Source organism: Choloepus didactylus, chromosome 4, assembly GCF_015220235.1.
Source record: "Choloepus didactylus isolate mChoDid1 chromosome 4, mChoDid1.pri, whole genome shotgun sequence".
Classification (NCBI taxonomy): Eukaryota; Metazoa; Chordata; class Mammalia; order Pilosa; family Megalonychidae; genus Choloepus; species Choloepus didactylus.
This window is the reverse complement of record NC_051310.1, coordinates 149,056,499-149,078,466: the sequence shown is the minus strand read 5'-3', so window position 1 is coordinate 149,078,466 and position 21,968 is coordinate 149,056,499. Positions and strand designations below refer to the sequence as shown.

The 21,968-nt window shown below is 37.6% G+C and overlaps 2 protein-coding genes across 5 annotated transcripts in view; one reads left to right on the top strand and one right to left on the bottom strand.

Annotated features, from left to right (window-relative positions):
- SLC12A6 (solute carrier family 12 member 6) overlaps nucleotides 1-21,968 on the top strand; it is a 153,745-nt gene that overhangs the window by 87,471 nt on the left and 44,306 nt on the right. For all 4 annotated transcript variants that reach the window (XM_037834405.1, XM_037834406.1, XM_037834407.1 and 1 more), the window contains 5 exons: nucleotides 15,517-15,611; nucleotides 17,078-17,209; nucleotides 19,514-19,660; nucleotides 21,030-21,084; nucleotides 21,617-21,747. In XM_037834405.1, coding sequence (XP_037690333.1) covers nucleotides 15,517-15,611; nucleotides 17,078-17,209; nucleotides 19,514-19,660; nucleotides 21,030-21,084; nucleotides 21,617-21,747 — 560 coding nt within the window. The remainder of the gene's footprint in view (nucleotides 1-15,516; nucleotides 15,612-17,077; nucleotides 17,210-19,513; nucleotides 19,661-21,029; nucleotides 21,085-21,616; nucleotides 21,748-21,968) is intronic.
- Nucleotides 1,642-2,240, bottom strand: LOC119530928 (polyubiquitin-like; the record flags this gene model as incomplete). Its single annotated transcript, XM_037831595.1, has 1 exon — nucleotides 1,642-2,240. A coding segment is annotated over exon 1 (537 nt), but the record flags the coding sequence as incomplete, so codon positions are not given.

The following is a 21,968-nucleotide window of genomic DNA, read 5'->3' as shown; positions in this document are numbered from 1 at the left end:
TAAGGAACTGCCAGACTGACTTCCAGAGTGGCTGAACCATTATACAGTCCCACCAACAATGAATGAGAGTTCCAATTTCTCCATATCCCCTCCAGCATTTGTAGTTTCCTGTTTGTTTAATGGCAGCCATTCTAACCGGTGTTAGATGGTATCTCATTGTGGTCTTAATTTGCATCTCTCTAATAGCTAGTGAAGCTGAACATTTTTTCATGTGTTTCTTGGCCATTTGTATTTCGTCTTCAGAGAACTGTCTTTTCATATCTTTTGCCCATTTTATAATTGGGCTGTCTGTACTATTGTCATTGAGTTGTAGGATTTCTTTATATGTGCAAGATATCAGTCTTTTGTCATATACATGGTTTCCAAAAATTTTTTCCCATTGAGTTGGCTGCCTCTTTACCTTTTTGAGAAATTCCTTTGAGGTGCAGAAACTTCTAAGCTTGAGGAGTTCCCATTTATCTATTTTCTCTTTTGTTGCTTGTGCTTTGGGTGTAAAGTCTAGGAAGTGGCCGCCTAATACAAGGTCTTGAAGATGTTTTCCTACATTATCTTCTAGGAGTTTTATGGTACTTTCTTTTATATTGAGATCTTTGGTCCATTTTGAGTTAATTTTTGTGTAGTGGGTGAGGTAGGGGTCCTCTTTCATTCTTTTGGATATGGATATCCAACTCTCCCAGCCCCATTTGTTGAAAAGACCATTATGACTCAGTTCAGTGACTTTGGGGGCCTTATCAAAGATCAGTTGGCCATAGATCTGAGGGTCTATCTCTGAATTCTCAATTCGATTCCATTGATCTATATGTCTATCTTTGTGCCAGTACCATGCTGTTTTGGCAACTGTGGCTTTATAATAAGCTTCAAAGTCAGGGAGTGTAAGTCCTCCCACTTCGTTTTTCTTTTTCAGAGTGTCTTTAGCAATTCGAGGCATCTTCCCTTTCCAAATAAATTTGATAACTAGCTTTTCCAAGTCTGCAAAGTAGGTTGTTTGAATTTTGATTGGGATTGCATTGAATCTGTAGATGAGTTTGGGTAGAATTGACATCTTAATGACATTTAGCCTTCCTATCCATGAACATGGAATATTTTTCCATCTTTTAAGGTCCCCTTCTATTTCTTTTAGTAGAGTTGTGTAGTTTTCTTTGTATAGGTCTTTTACATCTTTGGTTAAGTTTATTCCTAGGTACTTGATTTTTTTTAGTTGCTATTGAAAATGGTATCTTTTTCTTGAGTGTCTCTTCAGTTTGTTCATTTCTAGTATATAGAAACATTACTGACTTATGCGCATTAATCTTGTATCCCGCTACTTTGCTAAATTTGTTTATTAGCTCTAGTAGGTGTATCGTCGATTTCTCAGGGTTTTCTAGATATAAGATCATATCATCTGCAAATAATGACAGTTTTACTTCTTCTTTTCCAATTTGGATGCCTTTTATTTCTGTGTCTTGCCGGATTGCCCTGGCTAGCACTTCTAGTACAATGTTGAATAACAGTGGTGATAGCGGGCATCCTTGTCTTGTTCCTGATCTTAGAGGGAAGGCTTTCAGTCTCTCACCATTGAGTACTATGCTGGCTGTGGGTTTTTCATATATGCTCTTTATAATGTTGAGGAAGTTTCCTTCAATTCCTACCTTTTTTTTTTTTTTTTTTTTTGGAATGCAACAATTTTATTGAAAGAAAAGTGCAATGAAATTTCTTGAAAGCTTGAAAGGAGGTACTTAAGATACCACCCCTCAAGCGCAGGACCAGGTGCAGGGTGGACTCTTTCTGGATGTTGTAGTCGGACAGGGTGCGGCCGTCTTCCAGCTGCTTCCCGGCAAAGATCAATCTCTGCTGGTCAGGGGGGATGCCTTCCTTGTCTTGGATCTTGGCCTCGACGTTCTCAATGGTGTCACTGGGCTCTTCCTCGAGGGTGATGGTCTTCCCGGTCAGGGTCTTCACGAAGATCTGCATTCCCCTTGTAAGACGCAGGACCAAGTGCAGGGTGGACTCTTTCTGGATGTTGTAGTCGGACAGGGTGCGGCCGTCTTCCAGCTGCTTCCCGGCAAAGATCAATCTCTGCTGGTCAGGGGGGATGCCTTCCTTGTCTTGGATCTTGGCCTTGACATTCTCAGTGGTGTCACTGGGCTCCACCTCAAGGGTGATAGTTTTACCCGTTAAGGTTTTCACAAAGATCTGCATTGTCAAGTGACTGTGGCAGCGGCGAACGCAGGAAGAACAGAAACCGCACTCCGGCCTCGACGGATCTCTCCAGTTCCTACCTTTTGAAGTGTTTTTATCAAAAAGGGATGTTGGATTTTGTCAAATGCTTTTTCAGCATCTATTGAGATGATCAATTGATTTTTCCCTTTTGACTTGTTAATGTGTTGTAATACATTGATTGATTTTCTTATGTTGAACCATCCTTGCATGCCTGGAACGAACCCCACTTGGTCATGGTGTATGATTTTTTTAATGTGTCTTTGGATTCGATTTGCAAGTATTTTTTTGAGGATTTTTGCATCTATATTCATTAGGGAGATTGGCCGGTAGTTTTCCTTTTTTGTAGCATCTTTGCCTAGTTTTGGTATTAGATTGATGTTAGCTTCATAAAATGAGTTAGGTAGTGTTCCATTTTCTTCAATGTTTTGAAAGAGTTTGAGTAAGATTGGTGTCAGTTCTTTCTGGAAAGTTTGGTAGAATTCCCCTGTGAAGCCATCTGGCCCTGGGCATTTATTTGTGGGAAGATTTTTGATGACTGATTGGATCTCTTTGCTTGTGATGGGTTGGTTGAGGTCTTCTATTTCTTCTCTGGTCAGTCTAGGTTGTTCATATGTTTCCAGGAAATTGTCCATTTCTTCTACATTATCCAGTTTGTTGCCATACAGTTGTTCATAATATCCTCTTATAATTTTTTTAATTTCTTCAGGATCTGCAGTTATGTCACCTTTTTCCTTCATTATTTTGTTTATATGGGTCTTCTCTCTTTTTGATTTTGTCAGTCTAGCTAGGGGCTTGTCAATCTTGTTGATCTTCTCAAAGAACCAACTTTTGGTGATATTTATCCTCCCTATTGTTTTTTTGTTCTCTATGTCATTTATTTCTGCTTTAATCCTTGTTATTTCTTTTCTTCTACTTGGTTTAGGATTGGTTTGCTGTTCATTTTCTAGCTTCTTCAGTTGATCCATTAGTTCTTTGATTTTGGCTCTTTCTTCCTTTTTAATATATGCGTTTAGTGCTATAAATTTCCCCCTTAGCACTGCTTTTGCTGCATCCCATAGGTTTTGGTATGTTGTGTTCTCATTTTCATTCGTCTCTATATATTTAGCAATTTCTCTTGCTATTTCTTCGTTAGCCCACTGATTGTTTAGGAGTGTGTTGTTTAACCTCCAGGTATTTGTGAATTTTCTAAGTCTCTGATGGTTATTGACTTCTAATTGTATTTCATTGTGGTCAGAGAATGTGCTTTGAATAATTTCAATCTTTTTAAATTTATTGAGGCTTGTTTTATGTCCCAGCATATGATCTATTCTGGAGAAAGTTCCGTGAGCACTAGAAAAGTATGTGTATCCTGGTGATTTGGGATGTAATGTCCTGTATATGTCTGTTAAATCTAATTCATTTATCAGATTGTTTAGGTTTTCAATTTCCTTATTGGTCTTCTGTCTGGTTGATCTATCTATAGGAGAGAGTGATGTGTTGAAGTCTCCCACAATTATTGTGGAAACATCAGTTGCTTCCTTTAGTTTTGCCAGTGTTTCTCTCATGTATTTTGTGGCACCTTGACTGGGTGCATAGACATTTACGATTGTTATTTCTTCTTGTTGAATTGCCCCTTTTATTAGTATGTAGTGGCCTTCTTTGTCTCTCAAAACATCCCTGCATTTGAAGTCTATTTTATCTGAGATTAATATTGCTACACCTGCTTTCTTTTGGCTGTAGCTTGCATGAAATATTTTTTTCCATCCTTTCACTTTCAGTTTCTTTGTGTCCCTGTGTCTAAGATGAGTCTCTTGTATGCAACATATTGATGGTTCACTTTTTTTGATCCATTCTGCGAATCTATATCTTTTAATTGGGGAGTTTACTCCATTTACATTCAACGTTATAACCGTGAAGGCATTTCTTGAATCAGCCATCTTATCCTTTGGTTTATGTTTGTCATATTTTTCCCCTCTGTCTATTAATATCCTTTATGGTACCCATACCAAATCTCTTTAGTACTGAACCTTTCTCCAAGTCTCTCTGTCCTTTCTTTGTTTCTCTGTCTGTAGGGCTCCCTTTAGTATCTCCAGTAGGGCAGGTCTCTTGTTAGCAAATTCTCTCATCATTTGTCTGTCTGTGAAAAATTTAAGCTCTCCCTCAAATTTGAAGGAGAGCTTTGCTGAATAAAGTATTCTTGGCTGGAAATTTTTCTCACTCAAAATTTTAAATATGTCGTGCCACTGTCTTCTCACCTCCATGGTGGCTGCTGAGTAGTCACTACTTAGTCTTATGCTGTTTCCTTTGTATGTGGTGAATTGCTTTTCTCTTGCTGCTTTCAGAACTTGCTCCTTCTCTTCTGTGTTTGACAGTGTGATCAGTATATGTCTCGGAGTGGGTTTATTTGGATTTATTCTATTTGGAGTTCGCTGAGCATTTATGATTTGTGTATTTATGTTGTTTAGAAGATTTGGGAAGTTTTCCCCAACAATTTCTTTGAACACTCTTCCTAGACCTTTACCCTTTTCTTCCCCTTCTGGGACACCAATGAGTCTTATATTTGGACGTTTCATATTATCTATCATATCCCTGAGGTCCGTTTCGATTTTTTCAATTTTTTTCCCCATTCTTTCTTTTATGCTTTCCTTTTCCATTCTGTCATCTTCCAGGTCACTGATTCGTTGTTCAACTTCCTCTAGTCTTGTACTATGAGTGTCCAGAATCTTTTTAATTTGGTCAACAGTTTCTTTAATTTCCATAAGATCATCCATTTTTTTATTTAGTCTTGCAATGTCTTCTTTATGCTCTTCTAGGGTCTTCTTGATTTCCTTTGTATCCCGTAGTATGGTCTCATTATTCATCTTTAGTTCTTTCAGTAGCTGCTCTAGGTGCTGTGTCTCTTCTGATCTTTTGATTTGGGTGCTTGGGCTTGGGTTATCTATATCATCTGGTTTTTTCATATGCTTTATAATTTTCTGTTGTTTTTGGCCTCGTGGCATTTGCTGAACTTGATAGGGTTCTTTTAGGATTTGTAGACCAATTGAAGTCCTTATCTCTAATTTATCAGATCTACAGCTTCGTGGAGTACACTTTCTCTAACTAACCAGCAGGTGGCGTCCACGAGCCACCTGTTCTCCACAAGCCAGTTCTCCCCTGCTTAGCCTTTTTGGTGAGTGGGGGAGTGAGTCTTGTGGGGTCCATTTGGTGTACCAAGCTTGCGTGTGTAGTTGGTGTTGCCTGCCCTGTATATGGGGCGTGTTTCTGGGCAGTCAGGGGGGGGGGTGGCCCAAAAATCAAATCTCCCTGGTGATCCTAGAGTTTTAAAGCTGCTGCAAGAGTCTAATCCTTCAGTTCAGTCCTGCCACAGTTTGTCTCTGCCACTGACCCACAAGTCCTTGGTATTGGAGTATGGCTCCTGAGACTTGCAAGTGGGCCCCTCTTCCAGGCTGTGCACCCCGGGTCCTCTGTTGAGGGATGACTGTGCTATGTCACAGGTGAGTGCCGTCCCCCCAGGGCAGTTCTGGGCTGCTGGGCTGTGTAGGGAGGCTCCCAGTCTGCTGAAATGATGGCTGAATGGGGCTTTGTTAATTCACACTGCTCCGCCTTCCCAACTCTGGGACAATCAGCTGAGGTTGCAGGGAAGGCTAATGTCCACGCCCAGTTTTGTGGTGTGTGCCTGTTATTTGAAGCGCTTCCGTTACACTGGGTTATCTGGGGCAGCTCTGGGCTATGGGGCTGGTGATGGGCAGGAGTGTTTCCTGTCCACCAGGATGATGGCTGTGAGCAGACACCCCCCTTTTCTTGGGAAGTTGTGGTGTTTAGTGAATTTTCTCAGCCACTGGATTATTGCCTTTTGTCTCAGAGCTCTCTTAGTTCTGCTCTTGTCTTGACCTGCCCAAATTGCAAGTCTTTGAAGCTTTCTGTATTGGGTTTCTTAGAGTAATTGTTTTAGAAAAAGAAAAAAGGATTAAAAAGAAAAAAAAAAAAAGGGGCCCTCCTCAGAGATCTAAGGGGTTATTGAAATGCTAAGAGACAAAGCAACCAGGGCCATTAAGGAAAGGTCCACAGGGCAGAGAGATCAGCTTTTCTTAGGGATTTGCATATGCGCCTCAGGGCCTGAGCTCTGCCCTTCCCCTTTCTATGTTCACCAGAACTCCAAAAATCCTCCGCTTTTATTTTGGAGTTTTTCGTGTTGTTTTTTTTCTATGCCTGTCTCCTCTCTGCTGGGCTGGCTGCTCTCAGATTCTCTGGTGTCTGGTCTCAGTCTATCTATGGTTGGAGTTTGGATCAGTAGAATGAGTTTCCGATAAGGGCTGCCACTGCAGTTCTCCCTTCTCCTTCTGGGAGCTGACAGCCCCTCCTCCCAAGGGACTGAGCCTGGCAGGGAGGGGCGCGGGTCCACTGGCTGCAAAAACTTACAGATTTCGCTGATCTCAGCAGTTCCATGTTTTCATGAGTGTTGTATGAAGTATGCCCAAAGTCAGATTGCTCTGTGGTGTCCAGTCCATGCAGTTCCTGGCTTTCTACCTACTTTCCTGGAGGAGTAACTAAAACATACAGCTCACCAGTCCGCCATCTTGCCCCGCCCCCCCTAAGAGTTTTATAGTTAATTATAGTTAGCTCTTGTATATGGGGCATTGATCCACACTGAATAAATTTTTGTATGTGGTGATAGGTAAGGGTTCACATTCATTCTTTTGCATGTGAATACTAGTTGTCCCAGCACCATTTGTTGAAGAGTTTTCTTTCCCCGTCGAATGAACTTGGCACCCTTGTCGAAAATCAGCTGGCCATAGTTGTGTGGGTTTATTTCTGGACACGCAGTTCTATCCCATTGGTCTATGTGTCTATCTTTATGGCAGTACCACACTATTTCAATTATTGCCTCTTTCTAATGAGTTTTGAAATCAGATTACTCCTTCAACTTTGTTCTTTTTCAAGATTGTTTTGGCTATTCAGTGCCTCTTGCAATTTCATATGAATTTGAGGATCAGCATCCCATTCTGCAAAAAAAGATACCAGAATTTGGTTAGGATTTGCACTGAATTTATGCATTGCTTTAGGTAGTATTGGTATCTCAGTATTCCAGTACGTGAACAGTGGATGTCTTTGCGTTTATTTAAGTCTTCTTTAATTTCTTTCTGAAATGTTTTGTAGTTGTCAGTGCACAAGTCTTTCACCTCCTTGGTAGTTTATTCTTTTAGATGCCATTGTAAATGGAATTGTTTTCTTAATTTCCTTTTTAGAAAGTTCATTGCTGGTGTATAGAAACACAACTGACTTCTGTGTTGATCTTGTACCCTGCAACTTTGCTGTTAGTTCTAGTAGCTTTCTTGTGGATTCTTTTGAATTTTCTATAAAGCATCATGTAATCTGTGAATAGGGATAGTTTTACTACTTCCTTTCAAGTCAGGTGCCTTTTCTTTCTTTTTCTTGCCTGATTACTCTGGTTAGAGCTTCCAGTACAAAATTAAATAACAGTGGCAATAGTGGGCATCCTTGTCTTGTTCCTGATTTTAAGGGAGAATCTTTCAGTCTTTCACAATGGAGTATATTTGCTGTGGGTTTTTCATAAATGCCCTTTTATCATGAAAGTTCCCTTCTATTCATAGTTTTCTGAGTGTTTTTATCATGAAAGGATATTGGATTTTATCTAACTCTTTTTCTGCACCAATTGAAATGATCATGTGGGTTTTTCCTTCATTCTATTAATATGTATTACATTGATTTTCATATGTTGAATCATTCATGCATTCCGGAATAAATCCCACTTGGTCATAAGATATTATCCTTTTAATATGCTGTTGGATTTGGTTTGCCAGTATTTTGAGGATTTTTGCATCTATAGTCTTAAAGGATATTAGTCAGTAATTTTCTTTTCTTCTACTGTCTTTACCTGGCTTTGGTATCAGGGTAATGTTTACCTTGTAAAATGACTTATGAAGTATTCCCTCCTCTTTGATTCTTTGGAACAGTTTGAAGAGGTTTGGTGTTAATTCCTCTTTAAATATTCAGTAGAATTCAGCACTGAAGCCATCTGGTCTTGGTCTTTTCTTTGTTAGGAGGTTTTTGATTATTGATTCAGTCTCTTTACCTGCTGTATGTCTGTTGAGATTTTCTATTTCTTTTTAAATCAGTTTAAGTAATCTGTATGTTTCTAGGAATGTATCCAATTTATTTTTTTTTAATTTGTTGGTATATAGTTGTGCACAGTATTCTTTTATAATCCTTTCTATTTCTGTAAGGTTTGTAATAATGTCCCCCATATTCATTCTTGATTTTAGTTCTTTGTGTCCTCTCTGTTTTTGTTTTTGTTTTTTAACTTTGTCAGTCTGGCTAAAGGCTTGTCAATTTTGCTTATCTTTTCAGAATACCAACTTTTGGTCTCATTGATTGTTTCTATTGATTTTCTATCCTGTTTTCTATTTCATTTATCTCTGCTACATAATCTTTACTGTTTCCTTCCTTCTGCTAATTTGGGTTTAGTTTGCCTTGTTTTTATAGTTCCATCAGGTTTCGGGTTAGGTGTTTGGTTTGTTAATGCTGCTGTTTTGCAAAACACCAGAAATGGATTGGCTTTTATAAAGGGGGTTTATTTGGTACAAAGTTACAGTCTTAAGGCCATAAAAGTGTCCAAGTTAGGGCATCAGCAATAGCGTACCTTCCCAAAGAATGACCAGTGGCGTCAGAAACACCTCTGTTGTCTGGGAAGGCACGTGGCTGACATCTTCTTCCTTTGCTCCCAGGTTATGTTTCAGAATGGCTTTCTCCCAGGACGTTTCTCTCTAGGCATCTGGGGGTATTCTCTTAGTTACTCCCAGGCAAACTCTGGAGTAGCAAAAGTCTACTTCAATGGCCACCTTCAAAATGTCTCTCTTGGCTGCAGCAGTGAGCTCCTTCTGTCTGAACTTTTATAGGGCTTCAGTGATAATTAATTAAGACCCACGCTGAATGGACAGGGCCACACCTTCATGGAAATAAACCAATCAGAATTATCACCTACAGTTGGGTGGGTCACATCTCCATGGAAGCAACCCAGTCCAAAAGTTCCAACCTAATCAAGACTAAACACATCTGTCCTCACAAGATTGCGTCAAAGAACATGGCATTTTGGGGAACGATACATCCAAACCAGCACATTAGGTCTCTGATTTGTGATCTTTCTTTTTTAACACAGGCATTTACCTAAATTTCCCTCTCAGCACTGCCTTCACTGCCTCCCATAAGTTTTGGTATGTTGTGTTTTTGTTGTCATTTGTCTCAAATATTTTCTAATATTCTTCCTGATTTCTTCTTTGACCCATTGATTGTTTAAAAGTTTGTTATCTAATTTCCACATATTTGTAAATTTTCCTGTTTTCCTTTGGTTATTGATTTCTAGGTTTAATCTATAAATATATAATCAGTATTATATGTGAATAGATAGGTGGATGGATGTGATAGGCAGCCACTAACATTGGCTCCCAGTGAGCCTTTCTTCCTGATACTCATACCTATGTGTAATCCCCCTTCCCTTGTTCATGGGCTGGACTTCATAATTCCTAATGAATAGAATGTAGCAAAAGTGATGGTGTCGCTTTCAAGATGAGATTACAAAAAGACAGTGAAATCTGTCTTGCTCTCCCTCTCTGGCTCTTTTGATAGCTTGCTTTGAGGGAAGTCAACTGCCATGATATAAGCTGCCCTACGAATAAGCCCACATATCAAGGAACTGAGAGAGGCTATTTCTTTTTTTTTTTTAACGCAATTTTATTGAGATACAGTAACATAACATACAGTCCTCCAAAGTATACAATCAGTTGTTGATAGTACCATCATATAGTTGTGCATTCTTCACCATCAATCTTTGAACATTTTCATTACTCCAAAAAATAAAATAAAAATTAAAGAACATCTAAAACATTCCATACCCCTCCTCCCCACATTGTTCATTTACTTATTTACTTTTTTTACTTTTTTAAACACATTCATTCTTTTTAACTTAATAATTAAAACTCAAATAATAAAAAAATTTCAAACAAAACCAAAACGAAGGAATAAGAAAAAACAAATAACCTAAAATGACTACATTGCTTCCAACATGTCCTTCCTTATCCCAAGAAAATTAACAAACCATAACTGTACACAGAAATAAAAAATACAATAATCTAGAATAACTATACTGCTTCCAACATGTTTCTACCATACCCCCCCAAAAAAAATTTAAGAAGCTATAGTTGTTCCTGAGCATTCCCATAACATTAAGTTTACTCTCCATAACTTATCTGTTCTTATTAGATTACCGTTCCCCCTTCACTATTTGCTGTCTATCGCTAGGTCCCCTACATTCTACAATATAAGCCATTTTTTTTACATTTTCCACAGAGTTCACATTAGTGGTAACATACAATATCTCTCTTTTTGTGTCTGGCTGATTTCAGTCAGCATTATGTCTTCAGGTTTCATCCATGCTGTCATATGTTTCATGATCTCGTTCCTTCTTACTGCCATGTGGTATTCCATCCTGTGTATATACCACATTTTGTTTATCCAGTCATCTGTAGAAGGACATTTGGATTGTTTCCATCTCTTGGCAATTGTGAATAATGCTGCTATGAACATTAGTGTGCAGATACCAGTTCATGTCAGTGCTTTCAGGTCTTCTGCATATATACTTAGAAGTGAAATTGCTGGATTGTAGGGTAACTCTATATCTAGTTTTCTAAGGAATTGCCAGACTGTCTTCCAGAGTGGCTGTACCATTATACAGTCCCATCAACAATGAATAAGAGTTCCAATTTCTCCATATCCTCACCAGCATTTTTAGTTTCCTGTTTGTTTAATGGCAGCTAATCTAATAGGTGTGATTGTGGTCTTAATTGCATCTCCCTAATAGCTAGTGAGCATGAACATTTTTTCATGTTTTTTTTGCCATTTGTAATTCCTCTTCAGAGAACTGTCTTTTCATATCTTTTGTCTGTTTTATAATTGGTCTGTCTGTACTATTGTTGTTGAGTTGTAGGATTACTTTATATATGCAGAATATCAGTCTTTTGTCAGATACATGGTTTCCAAATATTTTTTTCCCATTGAGTTAGCTTTCTCTTCACCTTTTTGACAAATTCCTTTGAGGTACAGAAGTTTTTAAGTTTGAGGAGTTCCTATTTATCTATTTTTTCTTTTGTTGCTTGTGCTTTGAGTGTAAGATCTAAGAAGTGACTTCCAAACACAAGGTCTTGAAGATGTTTCCCTACATTATCTTCTAGGAATTTTATGGTACTGTCTCTTATATTGAGGTCTTTAATCCATTTTGAGTTAATTTTTGTGTAGGGTGTGAGGTAGGGGTCCTCTTTCGTTCTTTTGGATATGGCTATCCAGCTCTCCCCGCCCCCCTGTTATGTCTCAGTTCAGTGGTTTTGGGGACCTTATCAAAGATCAGTCAACCATAGATCTGGGGGTCAATCTCCAAATTCTCAATTTGATTCCATTGATCGATATGTCTATCTTTGTGCCAGTACCATGCTGTTTTGACTACTGTGGCTTTATAATAAGCTTCAAAGTCAAGGAGTGTAAGTCCTCCCACTTCATTTTTCTTTTTTTATAATGTTTTTAGCAATTCAAGGCATCTTTTCCTTCCAAATAAATTTGATAAATTTAGTCTGTTTACATTTATTGTAATTATTGGTGCATTTGATATATTTTAATCCATTTCTACCATCCTAGTTATATTCTCATCCCTAATAAGGTTTTTTCTTAAAGACAAATTTATCAGATATTTATATAATTATATTGCTTTCTTTGAGTTAGTATTTGCCTGATAAATCTTTTCTTTACTTTCAGCTTTGCATGTCTTTGCATGATCTTTTATAAGCAGTTTATGTTTTAGTTTCCCAGGCTGCTCAAAGCAAATACCATGAAATGAGTAAGGTTAAACAATGGGAATTTATTCACTCATGATTTTGAAACCAGGAATATGTCCAAATAAAGGTGATGCTTTCTTCCCAAAGACTAGCTGCCAGTGATCCTTGGCTCCTCTTTCATATGGCAAAGCACGTGGTGGCATCTGCTGGTCTTTCCTTTCTTTTCTGGGTTTTATTGATATAAGCTTCTTCTATGGTTTTCATTTTGTCTGAATTTCATTCTCTTATCATGGACTCCAGTAATAGGTTTAAGACCCATCCTGATTGAGGTGGGTCACACCTTAACTGAAGTAGTCTCATCGAAAGGTCCTACTACAATGGGTTCACAACCACAGGAATGGATTAAATTTAAGAACATGTTTTTCTGGGGTACATATACAACTTCAAAGCACCACAGTATATATCTGGATTTTGTAGTTTAATCAAATCTGTCAATCTTTATGTTTTAACTAGCGAATTGAGTCTTTTTACATTTATTGCTACATTTGATATATTTTAACCCATTTCTACCATCCTAGTTATTTTAATTCGTCCTTCATTTTCTGATTCTTTCTCATCCCTTCTACTTTAAAATAACTGTTACCCTGTATCACTACTACTTGCTAAATAAAGAAAATGACAATAGTGCACTCTCACATCCCTTTCTCCCCATGCCTTAACTCCTGTCATTGTGATACTATCTAGAATAGGTCAATGGGGAAAGGAGGGATTATTAAATAAATGAATTTGGAAGAGTTATCCATTTGTTAACTACATGGTCTGGCTCCTTTCTAACCACTCTTCTTTCCTCACTCTACTTCAGCTATGTTAACCTTTCTGTTTTATGAATAAACTAAGTTTGTTCCTGCTTTGGGATCTTTTAAACTTGTTATTCCCTGTGCCTGAAATGCAGGCCTTTGCTGACCATCCTATACCAGTCCATACCAGTTCAGTAGAGTCAGTTGTGCACATCTCTTCCCAACACCATGGTCAGTGCCTTCATGTCAGTAGTTTGAAATTGACCCTGGTATGAGAACACCACAGAAATTGGCAAATACTTCAAATCTGGGCCCTCTCTCTCACTCTCTCTCACTCCCTGCCTCTCTCCCTCTCTTCCTCTTCCTTCCTCTCCTTCTCTCCCTTTCCCTCCTCTCTTCTCCCTCCCCCCCTCTCCCTCTCTTCCTTTCTCCCTCTCTTCTTCTCCCTTTCTTTATCAGCACACCAGTGATCCTATCTAAAGTTGTCTTCCTTTCCCTTCCCCGTCACTGTCTATCCCATATTATTTCATTGCCTTTGTTGAACTTATCACTTCTTAAAAGGTCATATATTTTATTCTGTTTGTTTCTGTCTTCTGTGACTGCGGTATAAGCACATTGAAGCAGGGTCTTTAAATATTTTGTTCACTGCTATATCCACAGAACCTAAAACAGTACTTAGTATATCATAGGAACTTAATAAATATTTTTGTGAATTAATTAAATGAATGAATTACTCAGAAGTGGTAAGAATTTTAAGCTGTGTCATTCTCTTTAGAATTTTCTTGACTCATTATGGAAAGGAAAAAGATTTCTTTTTGCTTTTTTTTTTTTTTTTAACTTTTTATTATGGGAAATTTCAAAGCTCCAGTAAAGTAGATATCAGGGATTTTTCTTGTAACATTCCAGGAGAAAAAAGTTGAGGTGCTTTAAAACAGATTTGTAACATGTTTGAAGTTTTTTTTTTTTTCCCCTCCTGGAGTGTTTTAAAGACAATCCTGAGTATCATAGGCTTTTACCTGTACCTCCTTTTTTAAAAAAATAACCAATCCAGTTCAGATTTCCATGGTTGTTTTAAAAATATCTTTTTACATTTGATTTGTTTAAAGAAGGATCCTAACAAGGTTCAAACCTTGCAAGTGGTCGATATGTGTCAAGTCTCTTCTGATCTGTAAGAGTTCACATTTTTTAGTTTATGCCATTTATTTGTTTATCATGTAGAATTTTCCACATTCTGAATTTGATGATTACATCTCTGTGAAAGTATTTAATTTTATTCAGCCTCCATGTTTTCTGTGAATTAGGAGTTAAATTTAGAGGCTTGATTAGATTCAATTTCAATTCTTTTGAGAAGAATAAATCATAAATGGCACAGTGTACTTTTCATCATATCACTTCAGAAGATTGTGTTGTCCCAGTTCTAGTGATGTTAAGATTGATTCCAGACTAGCCTGATCCATCCATTATAAAGTTCCTGCCTCAGCCTTTCACCTAATGGTTTTAAAGCAACCGTTGTTGGTCATTGCCTAGATCCATTTTTTCATTCGAGATTAAAAAGTGGTAATTATTTTTTCTAATTCTGTGAGTCCAACTGCATTTATTAGCTAGAAAGCTTCTATAGTGAAGAACTTTATCAACTATTTGGTTATCCTGAAATACAGTTTGCACAGGAAAAGAAAGGTAATTACTTGGTTCTTTCCATTTATTATTTTTCAGATGTATGCATTACTGCCTTAGCAACCGCCAAAAGTGACTAATTTTTTAAAATTCCATTATGAATATTTCATTTTTTGCCTTTCAATGCATTGAATTTTTTAAATTTAATGTTCATGTTACCCAGTGTGGCCAGTAGGAACCCCTTCAGGTTGGTTCTTGTGTCCTTTTGACATTATCCAGTAATTCGACAGCTTCCCCGCTTTCTGGAGCAAAAAGATATCCCAAGTTCATCTTATTCATTTAAGGTTACAGGGTTTCTGATGAACTCTTTTGATTTTTTATTTTGGTATCTATTTCCACAGTATTTAAAATCTTGGCATTTAATTTACATAATACCCCCCCCCCAAAACCTTACCAGAAGATTGTAATTATTTAACTTTTATACGGTAAAGAACCAAAGTTAAGAAAGTGCTCATACAACACAAACTGCTGTCTTAGGGGACTTAGTCCCATTTTTTTCCCTTCGGAACTGTTTCATCAAATTCATATGGGGTGCCTCTTTTAAAATAAAAAATATATGACAAAAATAATACTCAGTTAAATTGATCTCCTGTTCTTTACAAAAAGGTAGACTGCTCTGGAAACAGTGAGTTTTTTTTTGCTATTATCAACAATGCGTAAGGTCGTCTATGTCTAGCATAGTGTTGTTACTGAGTAGAATGGAATACTCTGTTTTCTTCATTCTAGATTTGGACGACTAAGAGCAGGGGTTCTGTAGGCCAGAATCCTAAAAGCATAGTATCTTCAGACTCTGTTGTTCATATTTGTATTGAGAAAAGGAATGACTGATGTTTACATCTTAGAGGTTTGTTTTTACTTCTGGAATGCGAAAATATTCTCCAAGCAAGGCTGATTCCGTTCTACCACTCACAGATTGAACTTGAGTATGAAAATGAGTTCTATTTACAAGAGAGGCAACATACAATGATTTGGTGCTGATTCTTCTTCAATACCAGCGAGGAACTAACTTGGTTTAATTTTTTTTCCAGATGATGGACATAAGAAAGCTCGAAATGCTTATCTCAATAACTCCAATTATGAAGAAGGGGATGAATATTTTGATAAAAACTTGGCACTCTTTGAGGTAATATTTGGAAGAAAACTAAAGACAGAGAGTTCAGGATAGTCATTACTACACTGTTCCAGTTTGCTAATGCTGCCAGAATGCAAAATACCAGAAATGGATTGGCTTTTGTAAAGGGGGTTTATTTGGTTACACAGTTGCAGTCTTAAGGCCATAAAGTGTCCAAGGTAAAGCATCAGCAACCAGGTACCTTCACTGGAAGATGGCCAGTGGCATCCGGAAAACCTCTGTTAGCTGGGAAGGCCGTGGCTGGTGTCTGCTCCGTAGTTCTGGTTTCAAAATGGCATTCTCCAAAATGTCAATGTCAGCTTTCAATGGCCATCTTCAAAATGTCTGTCTAAGCTGCAGAACAAGCTTCTTCTGTCTGAGCTCTTATATAGGGCTCTAGTAAACTAATCAAGGCCATGCTGAATGGGCAGAGTAATACCTCCATGGAAATTATCCGAAGTCTTGCCCACAGTTGATTGAGTCACATCTCCATGGCAACAATCAGTAGGTTCCAACCTAATCAACACTAATACATCTGCCTCCACATATTGCATCAAAGATAATGGCATTTTGGGGGCCATAATACATCCAAACTAGCACGTACATCATTCAGTTTCAAAATAGTGCAAGCTGGATAATTAAATAATTGTTAAAATAAAATACAATAATTATTGTAACTTTTTATTGTAATGTTATATAGATAAATTAATCATGTTGAGTAGCCATTAAATCGAATTTTTATTAAGCAAGGACAAAGAATACTGACATCTTAGACATGTGGAGAACTTTACAATCTAATTCAGCTAGCAATTAAATATTTTAGTTAGAATTATCTTTCTTCTACATATAAGTGTATTTCTTAACCCTGTGTTTGGAAAGACTATCATTTTCCTTAGAACGAATATCTCTGTAGGAAACAGGCAGCTAGGTTAAAAGGATCTGTATGTTTTACCTAAGCTAACATGGACTCTGATAGAATCTGGCCAGGTTCTTGCAAGGAACCTGGTTTATTCTAGCACCACTTTTGACTGACTTTGAAAAATGATATAAGTGCCCTTCTTTCTCCTATCTATGCTTGATGATACAAATAATAGCCATATATGTTAGTGGAATATTAGTAGCCTAAAGAAAGGGGGTACTCTGATGAAGGATTATATTATGAATGTTCTTGACTAGATTACAGCCTTTGGTAGGGTCAGTGTGATTTTGTTTTGACTGTAGGTAAAGCTGAATAACTGTTAGAAAGAATAATGGAACTTTTATCAAAGAATTGTATAAGGATTCTTGTTGCGTTGATTGTATGTGATATTTTAATGTGGGGGTTGATAAAATCTCATTCATAAATTTTCTTAAAATATTTTTGTGTGAAGTATTCTGTCTTCTACTTTGCAGTTTTCTGGTAGATAGGTTATTTTGATGCTTATTTCCAGTGTTTTTCATCACTCATTTCTTTCATATTTCTGACTCTGGCTTTATAGGAAGAAATGGACACCAGGCCAAAGGTGTCTTCTCTCCTCAACCGCATGGCCAATTACACTAATCTGACACAAGGAGCAAAGGAACATGAAGAAGCGGAGAACATTCCTGAAGGGAAAAAGAAACCTACCAAGGTGAGGTCTTTGGATAATAAGGGTAAATAAAAAGAGCCCTGGATATAAGAAAGAAATATTCAGGCATCATTCTATGTTCAGTAACTATCAAATGTTCAATAACTATCAAATGTTCAATATATTTACCATGCACTGTTCTGGGCAACTGGGGTCATAACATAAATGGAACATACAAAGTTCCATCTGTCATATGGTGTTCCAGTTTGCTAATGCTGCTGTTACCAAAATACCAGAAATGTATTGGCTTTTATAAAAGGGGCATATTTGGTTATATAAAGGCCATGGAGTATCCAAGAGAAGCCATCAACAACAGGATACCTTCACTGGAGACAGGCCATTGGCATGCAGAAAACTTGTGTAAACTTTGAAGTCATGTGGCAGGCATGTGCTGATCCTGGATTGTGTTCCTGCTTCTCTCTCAGCTCCTATGCATTCTTCAGTATGTTCCTTTTGGGGCATTTTGTCCCCCCTTAGCTTCTGCGGAGCAGAAGTCTGCTTTCAGTGGCCGTCTTCACAATGTCTAAGTTGTAGTTCTGAGGTTCTTCTGTTTGTGAGCCCCTTTATAAGACTCCAGTGAACTTATCAAGGCCCATTCTGAATGGGCGGGGCCACAACTCCATGGAAACATTCAGTCAGAGATCACACCCTAACCAGAGGTGTCGCTCAGTTGGGTGGGTCACATCTTCATGGAAACACTCAGTCAGGTTTCAACCTAAATAACACTAATACCTCTTCCCCTACAAGATTGCATTAAAGAATATGGCTTTTTCTGGGGGGCATAATATATATAAACCGGCACATGTGGTCTAAATTCTAGTTTGAGGAGACAGTCTTTAAACAAAATTTATAACATATTAAGTGTTGATAAATGCTTGAAAAAAAAAATAATAAAGCAGGGTAAAGAGACTGCGACTGGCCAGCAAGGGAGCAATGCACAGAGGTTATTGCCAGTTTAGACAGGTTGATCAGGGTAGGACTTTTCTGACAAGCTGATATTTGACCAGAAACCTAAATAACGTGGGGAGTGAGCCAGCTAATATCTAGAAAAGCATTCCAGAAGAGGCAACAGCATAATTGTATCCATCTGCCTCACTAGTTGATACCGCACCATCTGTAGTGAAGTTATTGGGTTTTTAAAAGACCAAATAAGCGGTTTTTCTCAAAAGGAAAATATGGTGCAATAGTAGTTTTGCTTTTTGATTGTTCAGCTCTTTGGAAAGGGATAAAATAACCCTCACATCTTTATTTTGCTAGCTAGTGTTAAGAATACATGCTCAATTGAAGGAATTCTATTACGTCTCATTCCACTTTTAAGTGAATTATTTGAAGAGAAAGCTAACAGTTTTGAAGAACAGAAAATTTTAAATTGTTAAGGACCCACTCAAAAGTTTGTTTGTGACCAGATAACTACGTATAATAAAAATGTGTGGGGCATGGGACCTGACTCCCAGGGATGTAAATCTCCCTGGCAATGCAGGATATGACTCCCAGGGATAAATCTGGACTTGGCATCATGGGATTGAGAACACTTTCTTGACCAAAAGGGGGATGAGAAATGAAACAAAATAAAGTTTCAGTGGCTGAGAGATTCCAAATGGAGTCGAGAGGTCACTTGGGTGGGCATTCTTACACGCAATATAGATAACCCTTTTTAGGTTTTAATGTATTGGACTAGCTAGAAGTAAATACCTGAAACTATCAAACTCCAACTATCAGTAGCCTTGACTCTTGAAGACAATTGTATAACAATGTAGCTTACAATGGGTGACTGTGATTGTGAAAATGTTGTGTATCGCACTCCCTTTATCCAGTGTATGGATGGATGAGTAGAAGAATGGGGACAAAAACTAAATGAAAAATAGGGTGAGGGGGGTGTTTTGGGTGTTGTTTTTTTTTTACTTTTTTATTCTTATTGTGATTCTTTCTGGTCTAAAGAAAATGTTCAAAAATAGATTAGGGTAATGAAGGAATAACTATATGATGGTACTGTGAACAATTGATTGTACACCATGGATAATTGTATGGTATGTGAATATATCTCAATAAAACAATTTAATTTTAAAAAATGTATGAGGACCTATGAAAGGAAAAATGTATAGCTGTAGGGATAATAAACGGTATGGTAGTAGTCATTTGTAAGATGGGGATTTTATATGCTCCTCTTTTAATATAGTGCTTAAACTTATCTCTACTTTGTGATTAACATGTGGTTAAAAAGTGAGTTTTTACATAAAGTTAAAGATAAAAGCATCTTTTCTAGATGGCTATATAATTTCTTTCTCCTGTCAACATCTTTCCCTCTAGACCCCCCAAATGGGTACCTTTATGGGTGTCTACCTCCCATGTCTACAAAATATTTTTGGAGTGATCCTGTTTCTACGCCTTACGTGGGTGGTAGGCACAGCCGGAGTTCTGCAGGCCTTTGCAATTGTCCTTATCTGCTGCTGCTGTGTAAGTCACACATTGGTTACTAGAGATCATCTGAAACATTGGGAACTCTCAGAATATATGCATGTCCCACTACTAGAACTTGACTTCTTTAGGAATAAAACAAAGAATAGGGAATGTCATGATCCCAACAGGAGATATTTTTCTGATATCACCATCTAAAGAATTTTCAGTTATTTAGTGTCTATTCACTGCTTGCTATCTATGATACAATATACTAGAAATTACAAAGGAAGACTTCTAGTAGGAAATAGAAGATACAGCATATAGTCCCTCTCTTCCAAGAATTCAGAATCAATGCCATTTGAGCTTGATAGTACTGAAGTCATGACGAGAAATACAGTAGAAAATTCGATGTCCTATTCCAGAATAATATTGAGAAACAAAGCTATGTGAGAGATTTTGTTTTGTTTTGAGGTCTCTTGTTATCCTTTCCCTAGAAATGTGGGTGTGTTCTTTCTAGGCCTTCTTTCTACTATACTGAAAACATTCTGATCTTCCTTTAATTTAAACTCCTTCTATCCATATATCCCAGTCACATCTGTCAATTTTATTATAGGTTTCTGCTGTCTACTTTTTTTCTTATCACCATACACCCTTTCTGTGCCTTTTTGCTTAGTTGAGTACTGTACAGAGCAGATTAAGCAGACATAGTCCATATCACTAATAATTTAAAAATAATGGTACCACCATTTTTTTCAGTTTCTCAGGCTTGAAACCTCAGGGCCATCTTTGGCTTCTCAGTTGCCTCTTACAAGTAATCAGCTGCCAAAGTCAATCAAGTCTCCCTCTAAAATCTCTTATATTCAACCCTTCCATTTTATTCCCTTTACCGCCACTGTAGTTCTTACCTCTCGCTGAACTACTCTAGTAGCCTCCTAAGTGGTCACTCTGCCTCCAGCAACTCCCTGTCTGCTGTCCATCCTGTACTCTTCTACAAGGTAATGTTTTTAAAATACAGTTCTTAGGTGCTCAAAAGTCTTCGGAGGTTCCCTTGCTAACTGAATGTTTTTCTTGGTATTATAGCCATTCGTTAGTAAGTTTCCAACCTCTTTCGAAATTGTTTCCCTAGTATTTCTTTATCATGTTATGCTTTATTTCCTGTTTAACTAGGTGATTCATGGTGAAATCAGTAGTTCTTATGGTACCCAAACTACTGATTAAGATGTAGGATCATTTGAACAGAATGCTCCATATGATAATAATGTAATTAGTGCAGTGAATTGGACCACATCATCTCATTTCCATACCATTAGGTAGACAGACAACTCCCTTTATAAAAGTAGGTAGGGTTATATGTTGGATAAGTGCTCTGAGGTCCACAGATGGGAAAGTAGTATGGAATAACAATCTTCTTACCCTTTCTCTACAGACAATGTTGACTGCTATCTCCATGAGTGCCATTGCTACTAATGGAGTAGTGCCAGGTCAGTAGGCTGAGGTTGGGATGTCAGAGGCCATCAGCAATTGCTGTGTGTTTATGTTGTAAAGCCAGAGATGTAAACTTCCAAGGAATAGAATACTATTTAGTATGTTCTTCTGTGCTACTACAGAGTAATGGTCTGTAAGCCATAGACTCTAATATTATTTGACTTTAGGGTACCTTCTTTAAAATCTCTTATACTCTAAGCTAGAATGCTTTCATTTCAAGTCATATTCTTAGTTTCTTTTTGTTAGAATGTATTTTATTGGACTATTCATTCCTTTAGTAAATTTTCTCTGATATGTTTCCAAGTAATACTGGCAAATTGTAGTGCCTCCTATGGAACATAAGATGTACAATAAATGTTTCATTTTTATTTCCCACTAGCATATCTGTTCTTTATCGCATTCAGGATTTTCAAAAACCTGAAATGTATTTATCCTTCATACATGTTTTTGTTCTTCTTAACTGTGACTTGTTAATGTTCTGCTTACTAATATGCTCTCTTTTTCCCATTCACCTATTTTGTGTTTTAGCTGGAGGCTCATACTTTATGATTTCCCGGGCCCTGGGCCCAGAATTTGGTGGGGCTGTTGGCCTCTGTTTTTATCTTGGTACAACATTTGCAGCAGCCATGTATATTCTTGGTGCCATCGAAATTTTTCTGGTGAGTAATAACTTAATTGTTGTCTACAGTGTAGAAGTGGTATACATTTGGGTTTATTTTGTTCTTTGATATCAAATCTTCTGAGAGATCAGCTATAGGAATCAATCAGGTTGACTGCTAACCTATTATTAGCTACCTGTGGTCAATATTGTGAATATGAGGTAGAAAGATTGAGGGTATCCTTTGCTGTTTCCCCCACACTTATCTCTTCCCCTCTCTTC